The following is a 24,521-nucleotide window of genomic DNA, read 5'->3' on the forward strand; positions in this document are numbered from 1 at the left end:
AAACTGTAAGTCCGAAATTTTCGTATGCGTTTTTTCGTATTTATGCTTCGGAAAACACCATTCAAACTGCTTGATAGGGATGCGAAAAACGCAGGAAATCGAACCCGATTAGTTTTTTTTTATGACGGACGAATGTTTCGGAGGCATTGTGCAAGTGTGATTGACATAACGTGAGGCCCTATTTATTTTTTAACGGGCGAAAATATCGGACGCAAATTTCGGACTGAGCGCGCAATGGTTTTAACACTGCACTCTAAAAAATGCTGGGTTGTTTTAACCCAGATTTGGGTATATAAAATATTATATTATAATATAAAAATATTACATTTTTATATATTATAAATATTATAAAAATGTAATTTAAAAATGTAACCCAATGGCTGGGTTTGTCCATATTTTACCCAAAATTGGGTTAAAACAACCCAGCATTTTTAGGGTGTGAACATTTGCAATGTTTTTAGAAGTTTCAAACAACTGTTCTATGAGATATTTTGGCCTCTACATGTGAAAATAAAACACATAGTAAAAAATGCATTGCTGCTTCCTTTTCCTAAGGACTTTGAGAAGAAATATTGAATCCTGGTAATTGCATTTAGTGGCCAACATTGAGAGCGAAGCAATCTAAAACAATTTACATCACTTCCATTGTGAGCCTCATCTATTTCTTACTTGTTCCCTGAGAGAGATTTTGAAGACACAAAGCACATAGTCAATACAGTCAAATTAAAACGGTGGGCTTCCAAATACACGACTTACCCTTTAGATTCATAATGTTAGTGCATGATTGCTTCCAAACTATTCAGCTCCTAAACAGTGTGCTAGTTTAAGAGCATTATCTGCAGGAACAGCCCAAGCATTTAACTATCTGAAAGCAGTCCGGTTAAGTAGCCGTGGATCGGCTCCAAAACAGTAACAAGACGTATGTTTTTGTAAATTGCCTCTTTTGCCTCAACTCAGAATTGGAGATCGTGGAGGTTTATTAGAGAATAGCACAATGCAATGTGATCTCCCATCCTGAGGCTTATTCATCCATGGCCATTCTGTGTGCTTTCAACGCTGAGCACTACTTCACACATTTAATTTCCCTACCCCATGATTTCCTTTCTGAAATGTCTAAAATAAAACCATTAAAACTGTATTATGCATGGCTGACTCATTTAATTTTGCTTCATATGTGCGTGTGTCATTACAGCAGCTGAGACATGTAATAACTGTAAATGTGGGCAATAGAAACATCTCGCCGTGTCCATTAGTGAACTATCTTGTCCGGCTAACCTTCTGAGCTTTTCTCAGGCTGACATCTTTAACCTTTCCTTTGATAAAACACCACAATTGTAACTACAGCTGGGTTTTTGCTGTATTGCCGACTCCGTTGGTCACAGAGGACTGGGAACTCAACAAGTATACTTATCACCATCATAATGGCCAGACCTTCGGGCCGCCACAAAGGCTATTCATTTCTGCTAGACCCTGGTGCAACAGCAGCTCAAAGTGCTTACATTTTTAAGATCCAGACTAAATTACTGAAAAAAACCCACCAGCAATAGCAGTGTAACTGTATTTGAGTAATGCAACTGCACATAAAAACACACTGCTGTGTTTGAAAGCTTAGGCCTGTCAGGCAATGACTTCTGAGCCGGCATAATGGTTTAATGATCTACAACAAAATAGACAGAGCTTTAGTGTTAGCTTTGTGAATATTTAATTACCAAAATACTAATTTCCCCCTTAGAAATGGCATCAAAATTGGAAAAGGTTGGTCAAAAAATGTACATTTACACACTTGACCATCCATTGCAACTTTCAAGCACCATTTTTCTGTCACGGAATGAGACACACAGGATTGTGGGATATGCAGCGAAGGACAAAAATCAATAATTTCAAGCAGTTTAGTCAAAATTTTTTTGAAGAGACTCGATCGCTTTATATGATGAACAGTTTAAATGTAGTCTTTAGTTAGTTTTTCAGTAAATTTGGACAAAACCGCTCAATTCATGTGGATTAGTTTTACGATCTATTCGTTAACTTTTTGAAGCGTCAAAGTGGTAGTTATGTAGCTAAGGAGGGACAGAAAGATTTCATGAAAAAGATCTTCATTTGTGTTGATTTGATGGACTACATAAAGGTGAACAGACAGTTTAATAAGAAGATACTTTATAAAGACAGTCCACTACGTGTATACAGGCAGGAGCCATCTTTGGAAAACAGTCTCGACAAGTCGAACCACGACTTCGTGGTTTGACTGGTCGAGACTGTTTTCCAAAGATGGCTCCAGCCTGTATAAAATATCTTCTTATTAAACTCAACTGTCTGTACACTAACAATGTTCTCAATGCTTCGGTTTGCAAGTAGGGACTCTTATTATGTTACTGTGTAAGTGTGGGTCTATTTTGAGCCTTGTTAGTGGTATTAACTAGTGATTTTTATTCGTCATTACTCTATGCCCTATATACTAGTGTTATACGCTAAACAGTTTTTAGAGATAAAACTCTTTTCTTTCCATCCATTATCATGAAAACAAATCTAAGAGAACGGTCGACTAGGTAAAGTTACCAGTGTTCATTTTGCGCCGGAGTTTTCCTGTTTACTGTTTACTTCCACTTGAGACATCACCGGCTGTTTACATAAATACTCCACATGATGTCCATTTTGACATAATTGTATATGTATTCGACTATTCAAGCGCAATAAGACGTGAAAGAGAACTTAATTTGTAATCGCAGATAAAGAAAAATCTCTAACGACCGACATTTTAATACCAACGGTGACGATTTCGTCAGACCACCCAGCCCCCCCTAGCAAGTCGTCTTTTGGGGAAACGCACCCCAGATGAAGCTATCTCAGGACAAGAAGTAGACCTAACATTATATGCAGTTAATATTTCCTTAAGAATGAATTGAATATTCCCACGAACACCCGGCGCACACACATACACTCAAACAAGAAGTCAAACGGCTTGCTCACCACGCTGCTGTCGGTGATGCTGATGCCTTATGAAGGTCGATGTTTTTCGCCCGGGTTTCTCTCAAGCAGGTGAGTGAACACGCTCCCGTGAGATGTAAGCCAGAAAAGCACATTTTATCAGTGTATTTCACAGCCAAGACACGGAGAGAGCAAACACGCTCACACACTGCTCTGGGCACCGGGCATTTCCACTGCCTGGAAGCGAGGCAAGCACACTGCTGTGTCACGCCACAAACTGATTTTCAACCGTAGTGTTTGTTCAAATCACATGGTTGTTTTCTATACGATATTATGCATAAAATGAGCTTATATTGGCTAAATCATATCGCTATGTATTCACATTGCTTTATTTCAGCATGCAATAAAGGATTCAAAGCTTGGCTATTAGAGTTTCACAGCAATGCAAGTATGCTTTTTTTCCCTGCAAAAAAATACTACCATGGATTTTTGTACGTTTCATGTTATTGTTTCAAACTATCTTGTAAAGAAATATAATATGCAAAATGTTTGTTATGTTTTGTGTATAATATGTGTATAATCAAATCAATCAGATGAAGTTATTTAGATGCAATTCCCTTTGCATCTTCATCGTCTGCATGCAATGCAACTATTTTTTTTTTAAATTATCTTATATAATAATATTCTGACATTTAATGCAAGACTGTAAAAAAATATTTTCATGATTTGTAATCAACATTTTTTCTTTTGTCAAATCAATAGATAATTTATGTAGTTCAGATAACAAAATCTGATGATTAAATCAGTCTCCTTCATTGTATTAACTACATTTTTCCATTTCAACAAACTTAACATTTTAAAACAACCAGGTTAATTATTTGTTTTAAGTTAAACCAACAATATTTTTCACAGTGTGGTATAGTCTTTTACATTATTACATTTAAAAAAAATAAAAAATAAAATCTTGCTATAGACTTATAACATCATCATAGTCAGCGAAAAGGGTCCATCATTAGTAATAATAAATAATAGTTAATAATATAATGTAAACATTTCTCACCAATTACAATTACTTGAGCTACAAAATCCACAATAATTTAATTTTGTTATTTTATCTAGTGCTATACTATAATCTCACTGGATTAATGATTGTTTTATTTGTTTCTTTCATCTGAAACAACGTTGAAGCCTATTCAACATGATTCCACTAGAGTAAGGAATTGCAAACACATTTGAGGATCTCGCCTCAAACTTTACAGCTTGAAATAATGCCCAGATAGAAATGTCACACGGACTCAGATTTGTTAGGCCTGATCAAGTGTTTCCCAGCTTTCTGGACCCTGTTGCACTGTTGAACATGCTTAGAGCGAACAATGCAAAGGTCATTCCAGAGAGTCTGGGCATGAGGTTACGCTTGATTAAAGTTTCAGCCTAGCTTCATCCTTTCACATTATCCCGCTCTGACATCTCATTGCCAAAAGCAACCTTGTTCTGCCCGCTGGGCCGGTCTCTGTTTAGCCCTCATTAGTTAATACACCAGCGAGACCCGCTGGCCTACATCACCACAACAAACCACATCTACTTAGTGGCAACAATGCGAATGAGGTTCGATAAAATAGCGAATGGTAGATTTATAGACTCAAGACCTGACCTCTCTCTCTGTGACGGATGACTTTTGGCGAGGCACTGTTTGAAGGTATACAGAGGAGGTGTCAGAAGAAACATAAAGGACACATGAGACTCATTACACCAAACAAAGATGGACTACTAATTACTGCCGCTGTCAAGTAGCAAACCGAGCCGTATCGTTATTCGAGACCAAGACAAAGTTAGGTTTGTTTAATGAGTTAACAGTCTCTCAGCTCAATTGTCAGCGAGACCAGCCCATTAAAAACAGAATACATTAGCTGTGTCGACAAGAGACTAACTGGCACATATTAGTAAACATGATGAGCGTCGCTGAGGCGGATAACTCGCATTTCCGATGACAATCAAGATGGATATTTATATGCATAGAGCTAATTTTGTTACGGATGCAAGTGACAACTGACACACAATTGAGAGTTTGAAATCTTCTAGAAACACTAGCAAAAACGCACCATGTTTTTGAACGTGCATATCGTAGTAACATTGTGATATTTTAATATGTAATCATTGAACATGGAATCATATGTAAACAAACACAGAGACGCCTTTGTTAATAATCACTGATCTTGTCAATGACCAGTCCAGTTGTCTGTTTTTGTTTCAGACAGACTGTACATCGCTGTACATTAGAGTCTTCAATGACTCTTTCTGTATGATGCATATTTATGCCAGTGTCTTTATGAGTGAATCATTTGAATTATTCATTCAACCGTTTTGTTTATATTGCAGATTCATTCGGGAACAAAACATTGATCATAGAGTGCTCAACTTTTGGGAAACACAGCCCAGGTCTCTATGAGTCATTGAATCATTCATTTAACCAATTTATTTAAGAACGCAGCGTTGTAGTCAGCGATTTATTCGGAAACGAAACAAGTAATGATTAAAGGAGTAGTTCACTTTTAAATAGGGCTGTCGCGGTAACCGCAATATTGCGGTACCGCGCTTCTGACAAGTCAACCGCAGAGGACTGCACGTAACCGCAGCAACCGCGATATTCACGTTTTTGTTTTTTTTTCTTTTTTTTTTCTTTTATAAGGCTATACCCTTCTTGTTTTGAACTTAATGCATGTGTATTGAATGTTAAACAAGTTCATAACGATAACAAGACTGTTAATCATGGTGATGTGTAGCCTACAGGCTTCACACAGACAGTGAATGATCGGCAGAGCGCGTGCGATTACCTGCGTCTGTCTTTGAAGTCGTGAAAAGCTTGTCGTGTCAAAGGGAAGCGAAATATTTGTCGCATCATCATTTTAACGTTCTCTTCACGGGTATTTTCCCATAAATGCGCGTCAGCAGCAGCGCTGGTAAGCATCCCACAGCACAAGGAAACCACGGGGAAATAAAATCAGTGAGTCACGCATTGAATGATATATTGGTCTCTAATAAGTGAAGCATCAGCTTCAGCGTTGCCTATGCGACGCATTGCTGCTCAGCTGAGCCTTGAAAAGTTAAAATAATTAACATCTTGTTTCTTTACATCTCTTTTAATGAATCAGCTTTTTTTAAACGTGTTCGTTGAATGAACGGTTCAATGACTCGCTCAAAGTCCGTTGTCATAACAATATGCACGCTGAGTGAAAGTCTTTCAATGCGCATGTACTAACTGTAGACGCTGTTTAGTTTCGGTTACTGAAAATGTCCTCGTTTTTGTCCACATCGTAAACTTTATTTATATAGCAACAAATACATAGGCCTTTAAATTAAATAAATAAATAAATGGCGGTAATATCGCATATCGCGCTATTGAGCCACTCAACATTACCGCAAGGGAAATTCCATAACCGCGACAGCCCTACTTTTAAAAAAAAACTTTTGCTGATAATTCACTCACCCACATGTCATCCAAGATGTCCATGTCTTTCTTTCTTCAGTCGAAAAGAAATTAAGGTTTTTGATGAAAACATTCCAGGATTTTTCTACATATAATGGACTGGGCACCAATTGGTTTCATTGCAAACTGTTCAAAGGGCTTTAAACAATTCCAGACGATGAATAAGGGTCTTATCAAGTGAAACGATCGGCCATTTAATAAATAAATAAATAACAAAGTTTAAGTTTTATAAGCTCAAATGCTCGCCTTGCTCTGTTCTCTGATGCGCGTTCGTGACTCTCCAGTTCGAACTGATCAATCAAAATGAACAAATCTTTTTTCGAGTCATTTGGTTCATTTTAATTCAAAATGGCTGATTCATTCAGTCAATATAGATCTGGTTTACGGTCTCAAATGGTGTTTTTAATTTATGTAAAATTTTAATTTACAATTTTAATTCCTACTTTTTGTTTATTGCATTTTTTAAACAAGCAAACAACACTTTGTTAGAACCTCTAAATTTTATGTAATTGTGTACATTCCTGTACACTGGTAATTCTTTATAAAGACGTGTGTGTTACAAAATACTGATCAAGCCATTTGTGGTCCTCAAAGAACAAATGACTTGTCAATAATATGAACTACAACTAGCAGTCATTGTGCATGTGATAGGTTCCTTGGCAATGAAGAAATATTCAGAGAGAAATAAGTTCACATTTCAGGTCCAGTGCACAGAGGCTGAAAAAACTCAATGACGCTTGTTGCTAAAAACTGCTGCGCTGCCCTTGAAAGCTGTACTTAACCCTCAGCCGCTCGAGAGACGCCCAACTTAGCATCCATGCAGTTGTGAATGAGAAAGCAAAGAGATTTTATTATTCATGACCCATTACTTTACATTCTCACCACCTGGTCACTCAATCTGAATGCACCGAACCCCCACACGGACGACGCTGAGCTTAATGACGATGGAAATCTTGAACGGCACCTCATTGGAAAACCAATCACGTCTCTAAAGGTGCTGCATCATTTCGAGGCATTCCAAGGGGAGGGACTGTGTTTGTGGAAACACCCATTCTCAAGCCAATCGAATTTAAAGATCACAAATCAGTAACAGCCACAGAGCAAGATTCCAGCAACCAAACAGTTTAAACATGAAGAATCAGCCAAGAAACAAGGATCATCTGGCAACAAAAGGCTGAGCTTATTTTTGTGAGCACTTGACAAGACTGAATTAGCATGACTGCTTAAAGCTATTGTTCTTTTGACTTTGACTATCGTTGCATGCACGCAATTCATTACATGTTCTGAAACAACCATATGGTCCATGACAATCTGCATCCGAATAAAGAGACACGCATTGAAACAGACTGTACGGCTCAGTGAAAACGTAAACGCATGGAGAGTTTTATTTAATATTTTAGTAAAAAATAAATAAATAATCATATTATTCTAGAGGAGAATAGGGTAAGATGTGTCACTTTTTACTAACATTAACCTCTTAGTCAAGAAATTCCATGAAATTAATACACCTAATTATATTTCGAGATGTATTATCAACTGATTGAGGAAAGCATCTATAGTAAAGGACCATAGAAATGCAGCTTTTATAAGAAAATTAAAAATAAAGTCATTTTTACCCACATGATTTTTTTTTTCATTTTAACTGAAGATATAATGTATATTTGAAGAGAAAAAAAATACATATGCACATGCATATACCAATTTTAATGTCTTATTTTAAATGTAAATTAGACAGATTTTTAAAAATGACATTCAAATATTCAAATTTTTTAAATATACAGACTATATTTTTGTAGCGAAACGATTGTCGATATTTTGGATCAGTATTTGTATCAATATTTCACCACTGTTAGTTGAGCTACCGACACAACTTACCCCACAGCTACCACTTTAGGAAAATTATTTATTTAATAATTCAGCCAACTTTAGCTAAAAAAATATGTGCATTTTTAAACAATGCCAATTCATCAGCATGTATCATAAATATTAGCTCTGAAATAAAATGCACTTTACTTGCATGGCATGCAAAAACAGCATAAAACACTATCTTTCCATGTGCATTTTCTAAATATATGGCCATTTATTAAAAAAATATGCACAATTTGTCTGATTAACACAGCTTACCCACAGACACGGTTTACCCAGATGTTCCTTACACCGCATGGCCAAAAGTAAATGCACACATTCAAACACCAGACCTACTGTAAATGTGCTTATTGAACATTTAAGCTCAAAATCATGGACATTAATAGTGAGCTGATCCTCTCATTGCAGTTATTACTCTCTTTAGAGAAGGCTTTCCACTAGATGTTGGAAAAGGGATTTGTGGTTGGCGTTTCTAGCCATTCCAGAGATTTTCAGGTCTCAGTAACTCAGTTTTATTGATCACAATTTATGTTTTTGTTCAGTAGTTTTTACATTCAGTGTTCATTGAGAAGTTCATGCAAGGCATTTTTGATTGATACCAGTTGTTATATTTATATTTAATTACATTACTAACGGCAATGTTGTATAAAAGTACGCACACTGTTTAGCCCGTATAGACTCGCACCAGCATCAAAGCACACACCATTATCATCATATCGCTCTAATACGCACACCATCATTTTCATTGTTCTTGCATGCGTTCTTGCTTGTTCCACAGAAATCACTGCTGTTGCAAAAGCCTCGCCATCTGTCCCATCACATTTTACAAGAAATGTCTGCTGGATGCTTCCGCTGCCTAATGGATCAAAAGAGCACTTGTCTGTTACTATTCAGGGTACGCTGGGTAACCTTGAATGCTGCCACCGCTGCGATCGCAAGTGAGACAAAACGATAAACCGCGCACTGCAGGCATGAGCAAAGATTTGCCTGGTGCCTTCCTGCCACTTACAGTGACAAGGGGATTCGGGTGGATCTCTTTTGGGAAAGCTCTGATGGGTCTGAAGCAGCTACATACACTCTAATACAAAATACAGATGCAGTCAAATAAAACATTCAAATCTAACATGCTGTGTAGCAGATATCAAAGATGAAATATTCTTTAAAGGTATATGAATATTTATAGCATGATTCAAGCTACAATAATTTTAAGAAATCATTTTTCACTCTCAAAAATAAAGATTCCAAATGGGTTTTTTACAGGGATGTCGTCGTTTCCAAAAGAACCTTTCTGCCAACGGTTCTAAATAGAACCATTTAAACCATCTAAAGAATTCTATATAAGGTTATATGTAGAAACTTAAAGGTTCTATTACTCGCTTCTTATAAAGAACCTTTTAGGGGTTCCCATCATGGGATCATTTTAGGACTTTAGTTTGAATTTATTAAAGGGACAGTTCACCCAAAAATTCTGTCATTAATTGCTCGCCCTCATGTCGTTCCAAACATCTTCAAAACACAAATTAAGATATTTTTGATGAAATCTGAGAGCTTTCTGTCCCTCCATTGACAGCTATGCAACTACCACTTTGACACTTCAAAAAGTTCATAAAGAGATTGTGAAGCTAATCCATATTGAGCGGTTTAGTCCAAATTTACTGAAGAGACTCGATCGCTATACATGATGAACAGAATTAGGCTTTTATTCACATATAAACATTCGTCAACTCACACATCACAGAAGCTCAAGCATGTTGGAGGTTCATTCTCGTGTTACGCATCACGTTTGAAGCACGTCGTGTCGAGCAGGTTCTGTTGAGGCTCTGTTTATGTTCGCTGGTCAATTTTTAAACATGTATAAAAGCTTAAATTTAATCTCTTCATCATATAAAGCAATCGAGTCTCTTCAGAAAATTTGGACTAAACTGTTCATTTCATATGGATTAGTTTTACAATCTCTTTATGAACTTTTTGAAGCGTCAAAGTGGTAGTTGCGTAGTTGTCAATGGAGGGACAGAAAGCTCTCAGATTTCATCAAAAAAACTCTTCATTTGTGTTATGAAGATGAACGAAAGTCTCATGGGTTTGGAACGACATGAAGGAGAGTAATTAAAGACAGAATTTTCATTTTTGGGTGACCTATCCCTTTAATTTGGTTTCAGTTCACTTTTAATGGAATTACTTTACACGAATTAAACATTTCATATACTTTATCACTAGAATAAAGAAAGAAACAATCTGTTAGGGGTGTAACCACAATATATCACAATACAAAATATAAATTACCCAAAATAAAAATTACTTTGTGAGAGAAAATTCTCACAAAAGTTTTAGCGTCACTACTACATTAAACCACTATATATACTGTTGATTATAATGTATAATAATTCAATGGGGGAATATTTTTGGGTCCTGATTATGCCAAATGACTTACCAGTAACCTGACCAGTAAAAAGTGTCCGACATTACTTAATATATATATATATAGTCAGAAAAAGTGCAAGAATATTTGTCTAAAATAAATCTGTATTTTCAGCTTCAGAATCATGAATATTGTTATTATTTGTCTTGGAGTATCGCAATAATATCGTATCGTGAGTTCAGTATCGTTATGTATCGAATCGTGACACGAGGGTATCGTTACACCCCTAAATTACGAAAGTGCTATGCAATCATTTTAAACATTATATAGAACCTTTTGTCGAGTGGAAAGAATATTAAAGATTCTTCATGGAACAAAAGATGATTCATTACGGCAAAAAAAAAAAAAAACTCTTCTGTGCAAAGGAAAATCTATTTTTGTATCTTATACTCTCTTGACAAGACAAATTCTCAACTCCCAAATTATCTGCATATTTTTGGGTGGGTTGATCACTAACTTGCTGTTTTATGGCACTATAGCTTACCATAAAACACAAGGAAAGTGTTAGCGTATAGGAAAGACGAGATAAACCACAAGATATTCAGCAGCTGTCTGCAGGGCACATTCAGGTTGAATCAACGCACATAACACATTCACTCCTCCCTCGGCACCGTGAACCATTATCACTATATTTAAACAGTGTTACGTGTTAATGAGGCACTATAGGGGTGTATGTACGTAATGAGCAATCTGTCACAGATCACGCTGGCAAAACATTATGATAATGCTGGCCTGTTAATGTTGAAGAACGCAGAAGGCTCATCCTTCTAGTTACTTGCTTAGTGGAGTGAGAGAAATGGGCTATTGATATAATGAATATGAATGCGAACACAAGTCCCACATGCAACACAATCACAGATGGGTTACAACGAAAAAGACGACAGCTGACCGTCTGACACTTGTGGTGCTAACTCAATTCAGTTTTCAATTCATGTCTACAGTGCTTTAGGCATATTGTTTCAAAGCAGCTTTACAAAAAAAAAATATCGTTGGGAGATGTTTACATGCCAAATATTAACAAGTTACATCATATTTACATGTTTATCCAAATGACTTATTCAATCACATTAAACTGAGGACAAAAAGTGGGTGCTTGAGGATATGAAACCCTTAATTCAAAATGATGGGTGTCCCTAAAGTCTCATGTTTGAAGAGCTGCCAGCAGAAGAACAGTTTGATAGACAATGTTAGCATATAGGGCTGAGAACAAGAAGGTATGTGGTTTATTGCACCTGATGTTGAATGGAAGATCTGACACAGCAAAATGTGCATAAAGAGGCTGATCTGAGCTCCAGGATCTAAAATGCAGCATCAGAGGCTTATGCTCTCAACTTTAGGCAACAAAACCTCTTTTTTATTTTTTAGACCAATTGGATGGGTGGTGAGTGAGATTCTGAAAGGGATTTCACTCTCCAGTTGTCCTCTCCATAATTTGATTTATTTGACTCGTTTGGTTAGACACTCTGAAGGTCTTTCAAAAGCTTATCAAATACAAATGAAGGGGACATTTAAATATGTGCATATATTGAAATGCATGTTATATGGAAACGCACAGAGAAAGCACTGCTTACCTGATATTCAACTAACAGGTGGTAATTTGCAATTGGTTCCACTCCTTCAAGTTCATAATTCTTCCATCCCTCTTGCATTTGTCATCAATGTCTATGGGAAAACGAGCGATCAGCCTCCAGATCATAACGACCACTAATGCACAGTCTCCATCTGCAACCGCTTGGCAAAATCCTCCAAAGCGAGTCCTTTAAACTTGCTCTTAGTTTATATTCCCACAACAGGCGAGACACATCTGCCGTCTTGTTCTCCAGCATCCTCCGCAATCTGAGCCATGCAGCTTTCCATCTACATATCTCCTGCTGTCGCTAGGCATCCTGAGCAATAATAATGACCGGCTGAAAACCACAAGTAGCGATGTCCGATTCGCGAACGAACCGTTCTTTGAACTGGCTCTTTTGGATGATTCGATCGAGCCGATTCGAAAGCGTTTGTAAGCTAAATCACTCGCATTTGGAAGAACGTTCGAAATGTGTTCGAAATGCAACGCTCGTGTACTGCATACTGCGTTTTTTATTTTTTACTTTTTTATTAGTGTGAAGACTACAATAATAAACATTTTAAACAGTAGTAGATCTAGGCTAGAAACATGACCTCATTATGTTGCATGATTAGTCTAATTGAGTGTGTAAGGGAACATTTTCAGATATGGTTCTGCATTTTTGATTCAAATTAGTGTAAAATGACTTAACTTTAGGCAGTCTGATCAAACAATGAGAGATGGTAAAAATCAATATCACTTCAGTTCATTCGTCATCACCCTAGAAATCGATGAGTGCACTAGGTTACAGTGTTCACAGCACTGCCAAAGCCATTTGAGTATTCCATGCCAATCTATGCAAAACAGTGCATAATGCAGATAGACAAGGATATTTTATCTAATACAGGCTACGTTTGGAATAGGATAGCCTACCACTACTCTTCTTAGCCTATAGAATGTAGTTAATGTACAAAATATACCCTACCGGAAGTAGCAGGAAGCATAAACTACATTGCATATGAAACAGTGCGTACAAAAAATCGCATACTGTCTGAGTAGGCACTACATTTGAAATTGTACTTACTTTGCGACCGTTAAAAAGTAATAATAACAATAATAATAATAATAAGTTTAATTTATATAGCGCCTTTCCCAAGCTCAAGGACGCTTCACAAAGACAGTAAATACAACAATTTACACATAAACGGACAATGGACATTTGCCCAATCCAAGTAATGAGCGATTGAAGTTGTAGGTCGCATTACAATACAAATATAGAAACAAAGTCAACAAACTTTAATTATAGACAGATGCAAAAAAGTACAGTATGTAGGCCTACTATTTAGTATATCATATGACTTACTGCGTCAGTCGCTTCACCTCCATTCACAAATCCTCTCCCGTGGCCTCATGGGATAGTAAAGCGTCCATCGTCCGCACACTTCCGTTATCTCGACGGAAGTAGACTAGTCGTCACCTGGATACTTTTCAACTACTGTTTTTTTTTTTGAACACTACTATTGTTTTTCGCCTACTAGTATTAGTACGAATAGTTGGGAAGTATTCGATTTCGGACGCAGTGCTAGTCCTCTCTAATCGTACGTTTAAAATTAAACTGAGGGGGATGATGTTGTGACCATAAAAACCTAAAAGAAATGTAATATAAAAACCTATGTAGGCAGCTCTGAAAACTTTCGTGAGCCATGACTCAATCGAATTAGGGATTTTGTGTTTTGAACCGAATCATTTGAAGAGAATCTTCCGAACGAGCCGATTCGCTAACCGAACCTGCCTATGCTAATCACAAGCGCCTTTTCTCCGTCTCTCTCTTTTCCACCGCTTCATTCCTTCATTGTTCCCCGACGCTAAACATCTGTCCATTTTAGTCTGAATATAAGAGCATAATATTTATAAAGGAAAGTCAAAGCTGAGGAGGAAAACGGTGCTCATAAGCTCGAGAGAGTGCCACTTTAAGGCTCCGTCATGTGCGTGATTCTCAATGCGGTATTATTTGGTGAAGGAGGCTGAGGAACCCACAGGCTGTGCGAGAACATTCCCCACAAAGCTTTACATAACCAACGATGTTTCTACACGTTACAAATGATCAGTTTTAACAATTAGTTCACAGGCACGTGTTTGAGTATTGCTGGTTAGACTAGCTACAGAAAAGACTCGTTGTGATTGGAAAGAAATGAAGAGCTGTTGATGTAGGCTACAGCTAGAAAAATAAATAGGTAGCCTAGCTAGTCAAAAATACATGCAGTCAGCATGTTCTCTGTCTGCTCTGGTTCTTATTTATCGCTGACAAGCAAATTATTTAATAATAAAAAAAAGGAATATTTGGCACATACAGGCACACTTTCTTTCTCTACTGTATTCTCTGATTTTCAGTATCTACAAAGGGGGGTCAAAGATAACGAAAAGGTTACAATTTTGACTCCCACAATGGGTTATCCATGAGCGATCACCATTGTGCCTTTGAGCACGGCACTTAACCTCAGGTTGCTCCAGGGAGACTGTCTCTGTAATAACTTTAGATAAAAACATCTGCTAAAATGACTTGCTCATAGTCTCCACAGCAGATTCACATTAAAACTATTGAGTCATCAAACATTCAGATCATCTAGAATGGCTGATCTCCTGAACCAGAGGTTGTGAAGGAGCCTGATTGTGCTGCACTCACATTAATTTCCCTTCTTTCAGCAAACACAATCCAGGCTCTGTTTGTCAATACATTCATTCGGCCCCATGTAATTGAAATCAACAATGCATGCATAGGCTAAACAGTTGACGAGTTGACATATAATAGCAGCTAAAAATCATTAAAACTAATGGAACAAAACTAGTGCAATGCACTGTTTTAAATGCACTTTTTTTTGCAATGCTTTTTACCACCAAACATGCAGACAGAGAAATACAGACACATTTATTCATGTCATTGAGAAGAGAGAAACGAATGCCCTTGCTTTTACGACGCCATGAACAAAGGATAGCATAACCTTCATTTCTGTAATTAGTTTTGGCAGATAAGAAATCTGACTTACAATTAAAATTTCCCCCAGAAGATGTAGAAAATCTGCTTAGTGCGTGCCTGTTTTAATTACTCAAGACAAGAGTTCCCATTGAGAGGTGCTTCCTTTATATTCACATGCAGCAATGATGTGATGATGGTTATCTTTTATCTCTGTGTGATGCTTTCACCTATTCACTTTTCTTATTGATGCTCCTTGAGCAGAAAATTAATCCAAATATCATATACAGTTTGCAATCACTGTGACTCAAGATGTGTCTGCATGAACTTAACTCTGAACACACTCTTTGTTCTGTTTTCACTGGAACACCCATCTAAAATCAGCTTTCCATTCATGAATGGTTTCTAGAATTTTCTAAATGTAAACGACTCAGATGTGCTAATGGTTCTATCAGCATAAAAATGTAGTGACTTTACAACACAATGAACAGTGACTGAATCCAAAAACCAAGACACTCACAGTAAAAAAAAGTATGACATTTTTAGAAAACAAAATCAAAATGGTATTCATAAGAAAGATACAGCACAAACACAAGGGAACATGTTAGAATAGTACATTTAAAATGTAACATCCAGGGTATAAAATGGCTCTAATCAACGGTTATTGATTTTATGTGTCTCCTTATCATTTAAACATAGCAATTGAACTTTTTTATTAAAACTTGATTATATTTTGTATGTGTGTATTTAACATATTCCGTTTTAGTCTTAATTTGCATCTCCACCCATTTTATTTTTTATATATTGAAAAATAAATAAATTACACAATACATAATTAACCATGTGTTAGAAGCAGCGAGTACTGAACACAAGAGGGCGCTAGTGAACTGCGTGTAAGCCGTTTATCAAACTTTAACTCTGAATCCAGAACTATATATATATATATATGAAATACTTTTTTGTATATATTGTATATAATAATATATTTTTGTATGGTTTGATTTCAAAACTGGCATAACAAATAGCCTATTTAAAGATTACAAGAGGGTGGTGATGACAAAATGAACACTTTTAAGTAATGTCTAAAATGAAACGCCACCAACATAAAGACTATATATATATACAAACACATAAATCATTTAGGACCAAGGTCTTTAAAGATTACAAGTGGGTGGTGACAAAATGAACACTTTTAAGGAATGTCTTGTAAAATTAAACGCCACCAACATAAAGACTATATATATATATATATATATATATATATATATATAAACACAGAAACACAAATCATTTAGGACCAAGGTCTACATTGCCTGTGATGAATCGTTATTTTAAAGGTCTTTCCTGATTCAATCATTAAGGAATAATGGTATTTCAACAATCTGTGTGCTTTGACCATCTGTGACAAGTCTGAACATTATTTCACACAACCCTAGAATGAACACCTGTCTTCCTTTCCCTGACCACGCCCCCTCAAGTCACACCTCTATTTTGATTGGGCCGGAGGTCATGAATATGCAGATGTCAAACGCTCAGCCCCTCCCTTTGCACCTGATTGGAAGTATTTACTTGTTTTTTTGCACAGAGGTGCTGGAGTTTTTAGAGCAGCTCAGCGCTGGAAGATGAAGCCCTGCTGGACCGAGCAATAAGGATTACAGCGATTTGACTTTATAAAAGAGAAGAAAGGACCGTTGTATCTGCCAGAGAACTTTATACGTATTTCAGGATGCCGCGCTCATTCCTAGTAAAGAAGCATTTCAATGCAGCCAAGAAACCGAATTACAGTGAACTGGAGAGTCCAACAGGTAATAGACTTTTTGGTTTGATGAACAGTGAAGCTTTTAAACTTTTTAGTGTGTTGCAACTCTTCGTTAAGTTTATGGCACTTTGCGTGGCAAAAACACGAACAAGTTCTCTCTTGATATTTGTATTTGTACACGTATCTAATTAAATGAATTCAAATGATCATTATGGGATCAGTTGCTACTGCAAAAATAGCACCTTCATGTAACTCCGTTTGATTCCATTATGATTCTTTTAGAAGCGTTTATCTAATTTAGAAACCCAGTACACATCTTTTAGGATTGTCTATTTGTCGAAGGATAGCCATATCATATAAAGTCACTCAAATGGATATTTGGTACATAACATTAGAGTTTATATGAATGTTCAAGGGAAAGTGTTTATCTTCGGTCTGTGTAAAAATCCCATTTATTTCCTCAATGAAGATGGCCATAAAACCTTGCATGCATGATCATATGGTTGAGTGAACTAATATGATTGCATTTCCCCTTTTATTGCAGTGTTTATTTCCCCATATGTCTTAAAAGCCCTCCCGGTGCCTGTCATACCTCAACCTGAAGTGTTAAGCCCATTGGCGTACAACCCGATAACAGTGTGGACTACCAGCAACCTGCCCCTGTCACCCCTGCCCAGCGACCTGTCCCCCATCTCCGGATACCCCTCGTCCCTCTCCGACACGTCCTCTACTAAAGACCACAGCGGCTCGGAGAGCCCCAGGAGCGATGAAGACGAGCGGATACAGTCCACCAAGCTGTCGGACGCTGAGAAGTTTCAGTGCGGCTTGTGCAACAAGTCCTACAGCACATATTCGGGACTCATGAAACACAAGCAGCTGCACTGCGACGCGCAGACCAGGAAGTCTTTCAGCTGCAAGTACTGCGAGAAGGAATACGTGAGTCTAGGGGCCCTGAAGATGCACATAAGGACACACACACTGCCCTGCGTTTGCAAAATGTGTGGGAAAGCTTTCTCCAGACCTTGGTTGCTGCAAGGACACATTAGGACACACACAGGTGAGAAGATATAATGCATGCTATTGGAAATATTTGCAATATAATTACGTTGGCCGCATTGCATGATGCAGCAGTACGCTAACCTGGATTGTTTTTTGTCCGTCAGGTGAGAAACCGTTTTCGTGCCCCCACTGCAGTCGCGCATTCGCGGACCGGTCGAACCTCCGAGCTCACCTGCAGACTCACTCGGACGTGAAGAAATACCAGTGCAAGAACTGCTCCAAAACCTTCTCTCGCATGTCGCTGCTGCACAAACATGAGGAATCTGGCTGTTGCATTGCACACTGAGAGAGAATCACACACGCACACACACACACACACACACACACACCAAGTGCCGCAGATTCTTGGACCTGCCCTTCCTCTGTCAGTATACTCGTGGATACAAATGCATCCTTGACGATTTTAAAAAGCATCGCCCCGGGGTCTGAATGAATAGTGTTTGTGGAGTCATTAAAAGCTCCACAAAACGCATAAAACTGACCCAAAACAGCCTTTCCGCTTCGAGTTTGGTTCCCGGAGAACCTTCGACACCCTCGGACAGGAAAAGGCACAAAAGAAAAGACTGTTTGCCAGATCCCTGGTGGTCTGAACTCACTGACTAAGAAGCCTTTTCATTTCAGTGTAAACGCAGATTCTTTCAGCATGTCATGCGCCCGTCATGTGCCTTCCATTTCGACAGTATTTGCCCTGTTCGGGTTGGCTTGGTGTGTACTGTACATTTGTTTACGGATTTGTACTATTTGGGAGGTTTTAAATGTGTCGCCTCTCTAATAAGCAATAATTTATACTGGTTTATATCTGAATGTTAAATAGGTAAGACGGTCACCTTTTTTTTCTACGTTTTTCTTTTCCGGTCAGATATTTCAAACCGTAGATGGTGGCAATCCAATGAGCTTGAGACCAAAGGAATAATTAATGCCATGTTTTTTTAAATGGGGAACAAGTGCAAAAAGACATTTTCTTGAATTTCAAAGTATTTTGTGCGGTCACAGCAATTAACCAGCACTCAGACATGCAATACTTTGCCGTGTGCCTTTTTTTCATCAGGAACTTCAGAGATTTTGACATGTAATTGTTTATTTGAATGTATATGACACTGATATGATTGTACTTTGTATTGCAAAGTGTAAATGAATGGTATGATTTTGTACAAAAAATAAAACTTTACACTTTTTTTGAATAACGCATCTGTAAGCAAGTCATCATTTCATTACAAACCTGTTAAAGAAGGCTGTAGTTTACGCAATGAAAGTCAATTGGGTCCAAAACAACTATCCCTTTAAGCATTAAACAGCTGAATTGAATAACAATTAGCCTAATGTTTACATTTACATAGGGTTTGTAGTGTTATGCAAATGAATAGGCACTTAATGGAACATTAACAGGAACGTTTCTAAAATGAAAAGCGCTTCATTTCAATTTGAGCCTGTTTAGAAAATAGCGTTAAACGTGGTTGTGGGGGATGCAAAGAGCTGGTTTGTTAACTCTGAATTTGGAATATGGTTTGACTCGTTCCCACAGTTTACTTGAGTTCATCAAAGTGAAGTTTAAGCGTTTCATGATGCAAATGTGTTTGCAGTTTACTGTGGCGGGAAATGCAAGTTGTATAAACTACTGTCGTTCATTTAAAAGTCATGCTGGTGGAGATGCTATTTATATTCAGGATTCAAAGATAATCAGAGACAGTCATGGAAATTCGGTGCAAGATGTGGGAGCTATACAAGACAAAACTTTTGTTGCGCATCTCAATGAAATGTCCTCAGGAGGTCAACTCGTTTTAAAGTCTGAAGGCCACATGAACCTGTCCTTGCGAACCTGTTCGGCTCCCAAACAAATCCCAAATGTTACACCTCCTCCCTATGTTGATCTCACTTTGCTGCCAATTTCTTTGAAGACTCTGGGTCTCTGAAGGGTCCACTATAGTAAAGCCAGACTGGCTCTCACACATGTGAAAGTCCATTACTGGATTATTACTCACAAACCTCACAGTACACAGTGGGAACTCACAGGACCAGCGCAAACCAATCGCGTTTTCAAACATTCATCTACTGAATCTAATTCTGAACTGAATGACCGTTGGAAATAAGCAGCTCGTAACTGCATCTCTCAGGAAAAAAGGTACAAAAGCTGTCACTGGGGCTGTAACTTTTCAAAAGGTACACTTAGTGGTACATATTAGCACCTAAAATATACATATTAACACCTAAAATGTACATAATGATACCTAAAATGTTCATATTACCACCTAAAATGGACATATTAGGACCTAAAATTTACATATTAGCTCCTGAAACGGACATATTAGCACCTAAATGTACATATTATTACCTAAAATGTACATATTAACACTTAAAATGTACATATTAGCACCTAAAATGTACATATTGACACTTAAAATGTACATTGTAGTATCTAAAATATACATATAACCACCTAAAATGTATATATTAGCACCTAAAATGTACATTATAGTATCTAAAATATACATATTAGCACCTAAAATGTACATATTAGCACCTAAAATGTACATATTGACACTTAAAATGTACATTGTAGTATCTAAAATATACATATAACAACCTAAAATGTATATATTAGCACCTAAAATGTACATTATAGTATCTAAAATATATTACCACCTAAAATGTACATATTAGGACCTAAAATGGACATATTAGCTCCTGAAACGTACTTATTAGCACCTAAAATGTACATATCAGCACCTAAAATGTTCATATTAACACTTAAAATGTACATTTTATCACCTGAAATGGACAAAAGTTTACCTTTTGAAAAGGTACAGCCCCAGTGACAGCTTTTGTACCTTTTTTTCTCAAATTTTAACCCAACTTCAACTTTCACTTTCAACAGTACATTTTTAATTACATTTTGGTTTGTCCATATTTGACCCAAATTTGGGTTGAAACAACCCAGTGTGTATATACTATATATATACACAAACATTTCTTGTGCATATGCGTTACGAATGAGACAAAATGACTGAGTACAAGTAGAGGCCAGGTGTAAACCCTTGCTCTGTAGAAAGGTTTTGGGAAAACATTTGACTTTTCCATGCTCTGTGGTTTATCTTTCCATGATCTGATCATGACTGCACTATTCCAGGTGTTCACCGTGACAAACCTCACAATCGGACAGCTTTGGCCCTCAGGACCCCCTACGGTGCCGTACAGGTGTTCACATATCTTCTGGTTTCTGGAAGGTCAGATATATTACTCTTTGTTCATAATAACTGCTGATTATTATCACAAGAAGTATGTAGCAAATATGCTTTATAGACAACATGAAATAAGATATGTGGGTTGAATGTTCATGTTGAGGTCATTAGTTCTTGACCGGTTTCTTTCAGTCGTCAGGAAAACATGTGACAGAACCTTCTAATGCAATTTGAAAGAAAAAATGTAATTTGAAATTCTTATCTTTCTGCTCTTTTGTCACATGCTCCTTGAACTTCTGATGCCCCACGTCATGTCAGGCCTTTCCCTCACAAGACTACCATCACCATGGCTCGAGGACAGATACGGCAAGGTTACAAAGGAAGTACATTTCTTTGTTAGTCTCTCTCTCTCTCTCTCTCTCTGCAACCTGCTGACTTCACACTAATGCAGCGGCTCCTGTAAACGGAACAGATTAAATTAGAAAGCTGGTTGAAGGCCTGTTTGTTCTGATTAGTGTGTGATAGAAGGAGCCTGACCTGAAGAAAAAGACAGAAATATTCTTCTCTTAGTTGCCTGAAAGGGCAATGGATGGGGACTGAGCCTCACAAGCTTCAAAAAGGATGTAAAAGTAATCCATAAAGCTTGTGCACTATATTTCAAATCATCTTATGCCATACAATAGCTTTGTGATTAACAGTTCCTGGATCAACATATTTTGTTGATCCTTGAATAGGGTGACCACCATCAAACAAACCAAATGTGGGACATGTTACCAATGCTAAAACATAACCTGAAACTGTTATGTCTATATAACTTAATAAATAACATTTGTATTCTGCCTTTCAGCTAATAAAAATACTCTGTTCTTTAAACATAACAAACTATGCACCAAAAAAAACAGCTTCTTTACCAATTGTATTCCATATACGAACATTATATATATATCAACATGCATGCTAAATCTACATGAATGCGAACGAATCCATGTAAGAACAGCAATCGGTCAAAGGAATAATAGTAATTGGGCTTTGAGTAAATGCCAATAGCTGACTAAACCTGCTTGGCTTTCAGAATGGGCCACATTAGCCAAAAACAATACTTGTGTCAAATCACACATCAGGAAAAAGGAAAGTAAGGAAAGAATCTGAACAGCTAGACATGTTTGCGCTTGCTTCTCATGCAAATATCATTACAATCTTCTGCTAACCTAAGATCCTGTGATGGGAACAGGGTGCTCACATGCCTCTAAATCAATTACAATAAATATAAACACAATCATATGCCAACTCATGATTAGTTCTTCTCTCTGTTGATACCATTTGGTTTGATGACCTACAAGATATCTCAGTCTCATCCATGTGAGAGTTTCATATCTCCGGCAAAGTACAAATCTTTATAGGAATTATGTTTTGTTATGTTTCAAACAGGTATTACTCAATAGATCAATATCCTAGATTTGAAAGCGCCAACTATTATATGCTGATGTTTATTTCCCTGTCTAACATAGAGATTTCATTATACCACCTTCAATACACAATTGAAGATATAATCAATTTGCTACACTGTAAAAATATTGTTGGTTTAACTCAAAAAAGTAAGTAACCTGGTTGCCTTAAAATCTTAAGTTGATTGAACTGGAAAAAGTGAGTTAATGCAATGAAGGAGATTAATTTAATCATCAGAAACTCAAAATTATATGTTGTCTGAACTAAATAAATTATTTAAGTTGATTTGACAAAAGAAAAATGTTGTGATTACTACACTGTAAAAAATAGTGTTGGTTTAACTTGAAAAAGTAAGTAACCTGGGTTGCCTTAAACTTTTAAGTTGATTGAACTGGAAAAAGTGAGTTAATACAATGAAGGAGATTAATTTAATCATCAGAAACTCAAAATAGTAAGTTATCTCAACTAAATAAATTATTCTAAAGTTGATTTGACAAAAGAAAATATGTTGTGATAACAAATCTTGAAAATTATTTTTTTACAGTGTAGGCAATGATTAATTTTCTTCCACTAAGCAAGTGCTGATTAGTTCCCTCCTCTTTGTTGTTATGAAACACAATCTAGGGACAGAGATTTATATTTAGCCTACTAATGAAGTCCTCCAGGATGAATTGCTTTAATTTCCCACCTTCTGGCAAGTTTATGACTCTAATAAAGTATAATGTATAATACAACACTCACATGAAAGAGCATTATATATATGGCAAATCTCAGTTGATTTACATGACTGTTTGCAAATCTTAAACTTAAAGTTGTCCAACTTTATCCACTTACTTGTGTAGGACTATCTCATCGTCGCAAAATATAAATAATATTATGGTCTAAAAATAAAAGTTATGACTGAATAAAAGTTATCTTAAAAAATAATATGCTTTATCTAATCAATAAAATTGTGGCAACATATTACAAGCAATATTATTAATTAAATTGTACAAATTAGAATTAATTAGAATATTAATTTGATTAACTATTACTCATTTCTAATTTGTTCAATTTAATAAATAATATTGCTTGTAATCTGTTGCCACAATTTTATTGATTAGATAAAGCATATTCATTTTTACAGTGTATAATCGCCCAGCTCTTTATATAAAGTTGGATATATATTTTATTCAACTCTATCTGCAAACATACAGTATACTCACGTAAAGTAATATTGCTATATACCAGATCTCAACCGCCTCATTTTTGCATCTTTATTATCGCCCAACTCTGAATGATCATCACAAAATGTAAATTAGATTATATCGCCCGCCTCTAATCTGCTCTTTGAGACTAAGATATGATAAACATTAAAATCATGATTTTCTGTAAAGTGTCTTGGAAAGACGATGTGAATTGTGGAAAGTGCTATACAAATAAATATGACTTTACTTGTTTTTGCTAGGATCAAATGTTAGTTTTCCTAAAAAGGACAGATTAAAACCATAAAAAAGGATTCAAAAACAGGAAAACTGATTGGACCCGTCCCCTGCAGGTCAAGTGGGCTCATGTAATGCCTAAAATCCCCTTCAGGATGAATTGTGTGCGTTGCCAAATCTACCCCAATATCAAGGCCCAAAACAAAAGAGAAATGGGAAGTGATCGATTTACGTTTCACAATCAAGCCAGTACCTGCATTTAGCTGCGCAGGCATTATCCATGGAGACAAAAGAATCTGGAACAAACAAGCCTTAGAAAATATCCACCGCATGATGGTATTGTAGTGGAAAAACATGCCCGAACAGCACCAGCACAAACTCTCAAATAAACATGGCTGGATATCAGATGTGCCCTTTCCGAGGACCATTTATATAAGCTCTTCAAAAAG

The 24,521-nt window shown here is 36.8% G+C and overlaps 2 protein-coding genes across 14 annotated transcripts in view; one reads left to right on the forward strand and one right to left on the reverse strand.

Annotated features, from left to right (window-relative positions):
- Positions 1–24,521, reverse strand: part of sntg1 (syntrophin, gamma 1) — a 109,116-nt gene that overhangs the window by 33,376 nt on the left and 51,219 nt on the right. Inside the window, exon 1 of one of the 13 annotated variants that reach the window (XM_039685013.2) lies at positions 13,604–13,707. The exons of 9 other annotated variants lie outside the window; for them this stretch is intronic. The gene's annotated coding sequence lies outside the window, so the exon portion shown is untranslated. Of the gene's footprint in view, positions 1–2,964; positions 3,143–12,262; positions 12,657–13,603; positions 13,708–24,521 lie in introns of those variants that run through there. 3 more of the 13 variants (XM_039685016.2, XM_039685012.2, XM_039685014.2) reach the window with 3 other exon arrangements.
- Positions 16,805–19,213, forward strand: snai2 (snail family zinc finger 2). The gene is made up of 3 exons (XM_039685018.2): positions 16,805–17,016; positions 17,515–18,027; positions 18,134–19,213. The coding sequence occupies exons 1-3, from the start codon at positions 16,938–16,940 to the stop codon at positions 18,313–18,315; spliced, it is 774 nt and encodes a 257-aa protein (XP_039540952.1). The 5' UTR covers positions 16,805–16,937; the 3' UTR covers positions 18,316–19,213.

This window comes from Pimephales promelas, chromosome 22 (assembly GCF_988280905.1).
Source record: "Pimephales promelas chromosome 22, fPimPro1.hap1.1, whole genome shotgun sequence".
Classification (NCBI taxonomy): Eukaryota; Metazoa; Chordata; class Actinopteri; order Cypriniformes; family Leuciscidae; genus Pimephales; species Pimephales promelas.

Excerpts from the sequence above, each read along its gene's own strand:
- snai2 (XM_039685018.2), top strand. The coding sequence starts at position 16,938 with ATGCCGCGCTCATTCCTAGTAAAGAAGCATTTCAATGCAGCCAAGAAA. Across the intron at positions 17,017-17,514 it reads TGAACTGGAGAGTCCAACAG|TGTTTATTTCCCCATATGTC; the intron begins GTAATAGACTTT and ends CTTTTATTGCAG. Across the intron at positions 18,028-18,133 it reads ACACATTAGGACACACACAG|GTGAGAAACCGTTTTCGTGC; the intron begins GTGAGAAGATAT and ends TTTGTCCGTCAG.